The 9,698-nt window shown below is 42.3% G+C and overlaps 1 protein-coding gene across 1 annotated transcript in view; it reads left to right on the forward strand.

The window, feature by feature from the left end:
• PLPP4 (phospholipid phosphatase 4) overlaps window positions 1–8,790 on the forward strand; it is a 159,989-nt gene extending 151,199 nt beyond the window's left edge. The window contains exon 7 of the mRNA XM_054983924.1: window positions 8,591–8,790. Coding sequence (XP_054839899.1) covers window positions 8,591–8,790 — 200 coding nt within the window. The remainder of the gene's footprint in view (window positions 1–8,590) is intronic.
• The last annotated feature ends 908 nt before the right edge of the window (window positions 8,791–9,698 follow it).

Consider the following 9,698-nt stretch of genomic DNA (forward strand, 5'->3'; position numbering starts at 1 on the left):
TTGGTCTATATGATTGCAGTAGTAATGGGTTGTTCCCTTCTTTGTGTATTAGGGTTATATTTGCCTCTTGCAACGGCGGTGGTAAATTCTTCCTGATCTATTCTGAGTCCTGTTGTGTATATAAGATGTTAGTTTTGCCATTCTTGTATATTCATATAATTTATTCTTCCATTCCTTCAGATCTGGATATCTTTCTTCTTTCCATTTTGTTGTAATTATTATTCTTGCCGCCATCACCATGTACTTAAACAATTCACTATGTGTTTTTGTAATATTACTTGTTAAAATATTTAATAACATATTTTTGGGATTCATCACAAATTTAAATGTTAGTATCTTTTGTATTTCTTAATGTACTTCTATCCATTTTTTCTTGCATCTTGCATGTCCACCACATGTGGTAGAATGCATGAATATTCTGACATTTCCAGCACTTTCCAGTATACTCTTTAGTTTTTTGTAATGTCTTTGGGAGTAATATACCATCTGAAAAACATTTTATACCAATTCTCCTTTAACATTTGACATTCTCTAAATTTAATTTCTGTAATCCATAGGTTTTCCCACGGCCTCATGCCTATATTTTCTCCAAAATTTTGCATCCATTTTATCATGCAGTTTTTACTTGCTGTGTATCTATGAGCAGAACTACAAGTGACAAAAGGCACAGATTGGACACTTGTCAGCTTCCCTCAAGTTTTGATGGGAAATGTAGGCATCCTGGTCTCGCAGCTTGGCTCTCTGACTGCTGTCCAATGGACTTTTCAACTGTCATTTGTCCAACATTCCACCAAGCTGCCTACATTTCCCATCAAAACTTGAGGGAAGCTGACAAGTGTCCAATCTGTGCCTTTTGTCACTTGTGGTTCCGCTCTATATCATATTGCAATGACATTTTATATATATTTTCTAACAGGCACTTTTGCAATGACATTTTATATATATTTTCTAACAGGCACTTTGTTTCTCCAGTGATTAATTGTCCAAAAACTGTTTTCTCTCTTAATCAGCTGCCTTCTTTAGCTATTTGTTCTTTGAATTTAGACAGCATTTGATAATACAGCAACCACAGAATATTTTCCCTTCGTCTTGAATTTCTTGCCATGATTTTATTTTCCCTTGTCTATCCATCATATACTCATAATTTATATAATCAATTTTATTTCTTATACTAATGTTACACAATAGGCATCAATTGGAAATATCAATGGTGAGGCTGGCAGACTTATTCTATTTCTGCACTGTAGTCCTTGAGATTTATTGATGACATTTTCATCATATGGATACATGGGAAAGAAGCACTGGCAGAATTTCAACAGGCCTTCAGCAACTTCCACCACACCATCAACCTGATCACAAATCAATCCACATTGGAAGTACATTTTCTAGACACTATTCTACAAATACATGATGAATGCTTAAGAATGACCTGATACCAGAAGCCTACTAATCGGCAAACATATCTACATACCTCCAGTTACCATTCTAAACACACCAAAAATCCATCGTCTACAGCCAAGCTGTATATTACAACTGCATCTGTTCCAATCCCTCTGACAGAGATTCTCACCTGCAGGATCTACATTTTTGGAACTACTGTACACACCTGATGTAGTAAGGAAACAGATTGACAAAGCCAGGATGATTCCAAGAGCTAACCTGCTACAAGACAGGCTCAAAATAATATGCAGAATATTACTCCTTTTCTACAGTCACGCCATTGGCTACTTATCAGTTACAGAGCCCAATTCAAGGTATTGGCTATCACCTACAAAACTCTTCATGGCCTTGGTTCATCATATCTACAGGACCACCTCTCTGCCTATATTCCACCATGGCAGCTTCACACAACTGAACAGGGCATTCTGCAAGTGCCTCCTTGCATATGGCCAAAATCAACAGCTGCCCATACACATGCATTCTCTGTGGTGGCCCTCACTTTATGGAATGGTTTACCTGAGGAGATTAGGAAAGCTCCCACTTTCCTGACCTGCAAATGATGCAATTCAGATGAATTATTCAAGAAGACTTTTTATTCAGATAGGAGGGCTGTACTGTAAGGAAGTGCTCTCAAAGAGATCCATCAATAAAGGAAAAGGGAGGGACCATACTTTACTACTGCCTTGAACTGGATAGTCCAAGAGAGCCTGATCTCCTCAGATCTCAGAAACTAAGTAAGGTCAGCCTTGGTTAGTAATTGGATGGGAGGCCTCCAACAAAGACCAGGGTTGCAGAGGCAGGCAATGACAAACCACCTCTGTTAGTCTCTTGCCATGAAAACCTCACCATGAGGGTTGCCATAAATCAACTATGACTTGAGGGCAGGATTTCATTTCATAATTTACTACTATTACTATAACTATGATCCTACATTGTTTAATATGTCAGTCATAGAATTGTTTATACTCTGTTTCAACGTTTCTTCAGCTTTATCTGGATTTCTGTTGGTTTTTAAATCTTTGCAACTTTGCATGTAAATGCTCATTACATGTTTATTGAAATGTCTTTGATATTGTTTGTACTGACTCACACTGTGTAATCCACCTTGAGTTTCAGTGAGAAAGGCGGACTAAAAATAACATAAATAAATAAATAAAATAAATATAATATTATTGTAAAAACAGGAAGATGTTAAGTAGGAATTCTATCCCTTACACATAGAAAGGGCATGATGTAGATTTTGCCTTACAACAGGATCCTGTGCTCTGCTTTTGACAATACTCCTGGAGTACAGAACCAAGAGTTCAGTATCCCCATCCCCTTCAGCATAACCCAGGCCACCTCCTACAAGATTCCTACTAGGGTTATTTTCATCAGATGAAGGTTCCTATTGGTCACTATCAAAGGATCACATCTATTGGAATGGGCACGGTTCTCTATACATAAAGATACAAAAATGTGTCAAGAAAGCCCCAGCCAGAAGGACTGCCTCTTGCCTAATGCTTCAGCTGTAACAGCAGAAGCTTCCCTCAGTGAAACTGATGAAGAATGTGAGATAGCCAGTATAGTGTAGTGGCTGGACTAGGGATCTCATTCCTCTGGTGGGGATCCTCCACTCTCATTTTTTGCCCACTGCCACTACTTACCTAGCTGTCAGGGGGGAAAGGCAGGGAATGAGCCTCCCAGGTGTTCTCCTGGAGCTGGCATGACAACATCATTGATGACATTGTGCTGCCCAGAGAGTGCTCCCACGTGTCTCACCAAGGAGCACGAGGTTCTTTAGGATTTGACAGCAATAAGCATACAGGTGTGGAAGGAAAGCAGTTTTTTAAACAAAGCAAGAAAATAAGAGAGACATAAATGCGTAATCAAGACAGAGCAAACATACAAAGAAATAACAGGGAAAACACAGCATTTCAGCACAATAACATAGCAGGACAAAGGAATTTTACATATACAACTTGATTATTTACACTGCCAACTTCAGTTGTCTGGGACTCCAAAAGACAACAGACAGACCCCTATGGCCAATTTGTGCCCAGCACATTACTAGTCCATCTGAGCTGAATTCCAGTTTGAGAGGCAATTTATTAAGACTTACATATGCGCCCTCCCACTGTACATTAATCCTCCTCAAAAGAGGGATGATTAAAGAGAAAATGATTGATTGTCACGAAAGGAAGGTTCAAGACCAAAACACACTATCAGTGTCCCAAAACACGCTATCAGGCCAGCGTCAATAAAGGAGGTGCTGGCACCAGTTCAAAAAATTATTGCCTTCCTCCCTTTCTGTCAAGTGTGTTAATTTAGTATCCTTGCGGCCAATTTGTTTGCCCTCTTTGGGAATCTATGTATCCTTGTACTCAAAACACCAACAAGGCCAGAGCTTACATCAGCAGAAAACAGTATAGCTTAGCAAGGCATATTCAAGCAAGAAATCATAGTCAGGCCCTGGTATGAACAGGGCAAGATGGCAGAACTTGTGATACACCAACTAGCTCCTCGATGTACAATATTCTTGCACAATGCCACTACACCACACTTCACAGTGGGCTGATTTGGGCCCCAAACAGGCTAAATTGGGCCTGTTTGGGGCCCAAATTGATCTGCTGTGAAGCACGTGCACGCTCCCTTGCCTTGCACAATGATGTCATTTTCCAGAAGTGACATCATTGTGCTAGCATGGAACCGCATGCACAAAGCGCGCATGCAAGCAGCATGCCAGAAACTTCTGGAAGGTAAGTACCAGCCCCCTCCTCCTGCTGGGAGGGTAAGGGGACTTGGCAACCCTAGGCTGGAGTGACAGACTATGATCTGTGTGACCCAGGTTCGATTCTGCCATGGAAGTTCTCTAGGTGACCTTGGACCAGTTGCACACTCTCAGACTTAAACAAACAAACAAACATGTTTAGGCACAAGATCAGATTGTTTAACCAAGCTGTGCACATCTCCCTCCCCAATCAATAGATATGAGAGATTATCTCCTGTGTTTCTCATTCCTCTGAAAGCCATCTTCTCCCATTTAACCATGCCCACCAAATGACATTTTTGTCAAAGAACTTGTTTTTTGTGCCTCTATGATCCCACGCAGGATGGATGAAGAGAGAAACAGAACCTTTTTTGTTGTGATGATAACCCTGTGGATTTTCCTTCCCATTGAGGCCCACTTGGCATTGAATTTTCAATATTTTAGGCATCAAGCAAAGATTTCTGTATTCTCCCAAGGTTTCCGTTTGTTCCCCATTGATCTGATTTATGTGAGTGTGTTGCTTTCCCCCTGGTTCTATTTGAGTTATTTGCTGTATTTTTAAGTATGTTTTATAGTTTGGTATGCTGTTTTAAATTTTTTTATTGGAAGTTGAATTGGTCACTTGGGTAGAGAGTGTGGAATATAAATATTTTAACCAAACAAAAACCTTTCTCAGACTTCTGCCTCAGATTTCATTTCCTTTTCTGGGTCCTCACTCCTCTCTCCTGCCACCACAATCTCTGGGTCTCTCTAGACATGCAGATTTTTTAAAGATTTGGGAGTGGGTTGCCTAGACCCAACTCAGGTTTCTGCAGCCATACAGCAGTTAAAAAGTAAATGGCTGTTAAAAAATAAAGAAGAGATCAAACAGCCTCAGAATGCCTCTGTAGGGGGCTCTTCCCTCTCCCCTCAAGCCATTTCCCCATGCCACGATAGAACTGGTGGAGTTCCCCCCTCTGTTTTTACTGCTCCACATGCACAGAATACTCCACATGGAACAGAAAAAACAGGGAAAAGACCTCCCTCCCCTGCTATTTTGACATGGGTAGATGGCTTGAAGGTGGAGGCAGGAGCCCCTCCTTCCCGTGAAGGCATTCCACATCCATTTGGTGTCTCCATTTTTTTTAACAGCTATTCCTCAAAGCTGCTGTGTGGCTGCTGAGAAATAGAGTTGGGTCTGGGGAAATGAGATCCAACTCTTAAAAACCTACACGTCTAGCTCAGCCCTGTGTCTCTCCCTTCTCTTCCCATATACACATCCAACCTACCTAACCATCTTTCCCTTTCTCCTCCACTTCCCTTTCCCTGCCCATGCAGTGTTTGTGACAAAGCCTCATGTCCACAAGGACAGTAGATGAGATGAGATGTTGATTGTGTTTAGAGGATCATCTTCTCCTTACTGGTAATCACACAAGCAGGACATTAAAAAGAAACTTTTTTCAAGCATACTGGGGCTGGCTGCTTCATATTCAAACATGCCTATCATTCACAGCCCAAGATGCATACAGATCTCTTGAGTACAAGTGGATTTGCACTGTTTGCTTGTGTTAAACTTGTTTGATCTTCTCTGGAATGCTTTATTTTCTAGGGGAAGGAAGAGTCCCTTGATGTGGCATGAGGGAGTCATTCTGAATACTAGGTAGTTTACATTATAGACGAAGAGAAACAGAAAGATGTTAGTTGTTTAATGACAGCACTGTGTTTAATTTTATATGGGAACTTTTAAAATGTTGAAGGAAGAGACCATAAACATATTATGATTTTCTTTTAAATTCTTTAATGAAAGCAACCATGCAAAAAACCCCATATTGTACTAATGTCTTGATTTTATTGTGATAAATATAATAAGTATAAGGGTTTTTTCAGTCTGACAGCTCTTAATTGAATGCAAAAGTACACAAAGAGAATTTTAATAAAAGTGGAACAAACAGGCATGCAGGGATAGTTATTTACTAATGACAATTAAATGCCATTGTTTGAAACATAGATAATACCCATTGTCCGGGGTCTGGGTCCCAGCCCCCAGACTTGGTAGGAGGGAACAGCAGGTCAACCGGTCTGACGGGCATACAGAGGGGGCAGCCAGCAGCCAGCAGGCCAACTGGTCAGCCAGCAGACAGCGGGTCAACTGGTCGGCCAGCTGACAGCAGGTCAACTGGTCTGACTGGCAGGCAGAGAGGGCAGCTGGGGGACAGCAGGCCAACCCCTCCCATGGGCAAATGGGGCCAGAACCTGTCAGTGCCAGGGACAAGGGGCAAAGGCCCAGGGCCTCAGGAGGCAGGGGGAGACAGAGAGAGGCCAGCGAGTCCCACTCCCCTAGGGAAGGAAAGGGGACTAAGCAAGGCAGAAGGGGGCAAGGGCAGAGGGATTGGGGGCCCAGCAGTCACCCACCCAAAGGCCTTACCTGAGGAGGAGAAGCAGCAGCAGCCCCAACAACCCAAAGCCACGCCCCAGCTAGAAAATAGTAGCTTGGCCCAGGAGTTGCCAAAAGCCAAGCCACTCCAGGTGGGGCTAGGGGAGGCACTCTGCACGAAGCCCTGGGCAACCAGCCAAGGAGCCGCAGCTGGTCCCGCCTTCAACCATCAGCTCAGCCAGGGAGGCCGGGCTGCTAGCCAGGGAACTGCAGCTGGACAGGCCTTCAGCAATCAGCCAAGGCAGGGAGGCTAGGCAGCCAGGGAACAAGGCACAGCTGGTGCTGGTCAGTGGGGCCAGATCAGCTACCCCAGCTGCAACTGCTTGGTACAGCCCAAGACCAGGCTGGAAGAGGGGTGGGACAGTGGAAGGAAGCCCTATAAAAGCTGGCTGGGAAGAGCCCTGGGGTGGTGGATGTGAGTAAGGAGTGATGATGTGGAGTGAGAGTGGGGCAATGCAAGAGTGGAGGTTTGGAGGAGAGTTCTGGAAGGAGGGGATGAAGAAGGACACAGGGGGCAAGCAGGCCAGGTTGAGCAGGCCAGTGAGTGGACTGAGAGGGAGTCTGGGTGAGGTATACCGCCCCTCCTTCCACAGAGCAGGGTCCTGCAGCATCCCTGGCCCCCATATGATGTCAGGAGCAGACTGCCCAGTGCCACGCCCAGCGGCAGCGGCGGCAAGCCCTGACACCCATTACTTGATAGAAGGATGCATTTGTTAGTATTCACCTCTAAATGCATGATGACAGTAGAAAATGCTTATAGATCTTATATCAGTCTTTTAAACCACAGGTTTTTAAGGACATAAAAAAGAAGCTTACAGGATCAGACCAAAGGGTATAGAGATCAGAATCCTGCTTCCCACAGAGGTCAGGCAGAGGCATTTGGAAAAACTACAAGCAGAATATTAAGACTCTCCCCTGGTGTGACTTGTAGTAGCTGGAATTCAGAGATGTACTGTTTCAATTTATACAGCAACCCAGCCGTGCTCTTCTTTCATTGTAGTTGTGAAGAGTGCAGTCAAATCATAGCTGACATGGTGAATCCTGCTGGGGATTTCAAGGCAAGCAACTATCAGAGGTGGTTTGCCATTGCCTGCCTCTGCATAGTGACCCTGGTCTTCCTTGGAGGTCTCCCATCCAACTATTAACCAAGGCCAACCCTGCTTAGCTTCTGAGATCTGATGAGATCCGACATATCTCATGTGAAAAATAAATTAATATAATAGTTTATGCTGTGGACTTTCATTTGTTTTCATATATGTTTCAAATGATCACTGAAGTCCTTGGTGATAAAATGAATGTTTAGAACTGCCATTCTCAACACTGAATTAGCACTCCAGTGGCACTTGATAAGGTCGCCTCCAGGGATGAGTACTACTATTTGCATAATATGAAAATTTCCAACCAAGAATCACAATTGTTTAGAGAACAATGCATACATGTATTCCATGGTGTGCCTGTTTTGCTACATGTATGTGCTATTTTGTTTAGGGCAGGTGATCTCTACAAAGGCAGCCATGCCTTAAGTTAAAGCTGTCCTCTCTCACATCTGCATACAAGTAGATCATAAGTGATGGTAATACAGGCTACATGTGCTGTGTTGCCATAAGGTTCTCACAGGCACATCAACTCTACTTGTGTGAGATTTTGCCACCAGTTTGCAGTTTGTCTCAGAACAACTGGTCAATGGAAAGTTTCATGCCAGATACAGAAATTGTACATGCACATACACATGTACACATGTCGCACAGAGATTTATATCTAATAAGTTGCGGCTTAAATCAAATTTAAGTCCTGTAGCTGGTTATTTTGTTTCTTGGTAGTTTGTTTCAGGTAACAGAGAGATCCAAACTTATAAATCTGAAGCTGAATATAAATCACACATCTAACTTTGCCTCTCACATTCTCCCATTGATTCTACAATGCAATCATTGAGTTTAATTATGATTTCAACAGCATAATTTTTTATTATATCTTTTTTCCCAACCTAGATGCTTTTGTTGGTGGGGTCATTGGCCTCATATTTGCTTACATTTGCTACAGACAGCACTACCCTCCATTGAGTAACCTGGCTTGTCACAAGCCATATGCCAGCCTTCTGGTTCAGACATCGCTGAAGAAAGAAGAAACGTCTGCAGTGGATAATGCTACCAGTCTGCCTCTGGAAGGGATAACTGAAGGTCCAGTATGACTAATACACCTGCAGGATGAACTTTTAGCTTTTTCATACATTCCACCAATCCAAATTGGCCTCTCTGCATAATATTATCTCTTAACTGCTGTGAGTCTGCCATAACCTCTTTCTTTTGTGACTCTATTTCTTTGCACTCACATATTTTCTTCCTTGGTTTTTTTGTTTTTATTTTGTTATGCTCGGATCCCGACAAATAAAATAATTGTTCACAGAAAGACTGTTTCTTATAGAAGCAAACATTACAAGGGGACAAAGACTGATTATTATTCATCATCCTTTACCTAGCACTTTTAATGTGGAGAATTCTTTACAATCCATAGCTTATTCACACTTTTACCAGTTATATGAAATGGGTCATTATTATTCCCATTTTACAAATGTGGGACTAAGAGAATGGAAGAGAATGGCTTATCCAAGGTCATGCACTGAAACTGTGGCTGACCTGGAATGTAGACCAGATTCAGGACCAACTTTTCATCTGGTTATATCAGATGCAAATGTGTTCTATGCTTTCTGTTAAAAGGTTCTGGGCATTCTGAACTGCCATTAGCATCAGATCTTGAGATGTATCCAGCATATGGCAAAATCAGGCCCTTGGATTTATTTATTTTTATCTCATACTTCTCTGTATGCAAGTACATCAATCTTCTGTTACCGATTGTCTTAAAACATGGTTTAAATGGTTTTTTTGCACTGCCCATCAAGTTTGGGCAGGATTTTTCTGAGCTGGCTCCAAAGAAATAATGATTTTTAAATATACAGAAGCATGAGAGATGGAGAAGGCCAAGACTGCTGGCATAAGTCATTTCTGAGAAAGATGTTGACAGCACATTCATGCAAAGCTATTGGAAGTGTCAGCTGGCAATAACATATGTTGATAGGATTATTTGGACACTTTGTGTTAG

Source organism: Eublepharis macularius, chromosome 6 (assembly GCF_028583425.1).
Source record: "Eublepharis macularius isolate TG4126 chromosome 6, MPM_Emac_v1.0, whole genome shotgun sequence".
Classification (NCBI taxonomy): Eukaryota; Metazoa; Chordata; class Lepidosauria; order Squamata; family Eublepharidae; genus Eublepharis; species Eublepharis macularius.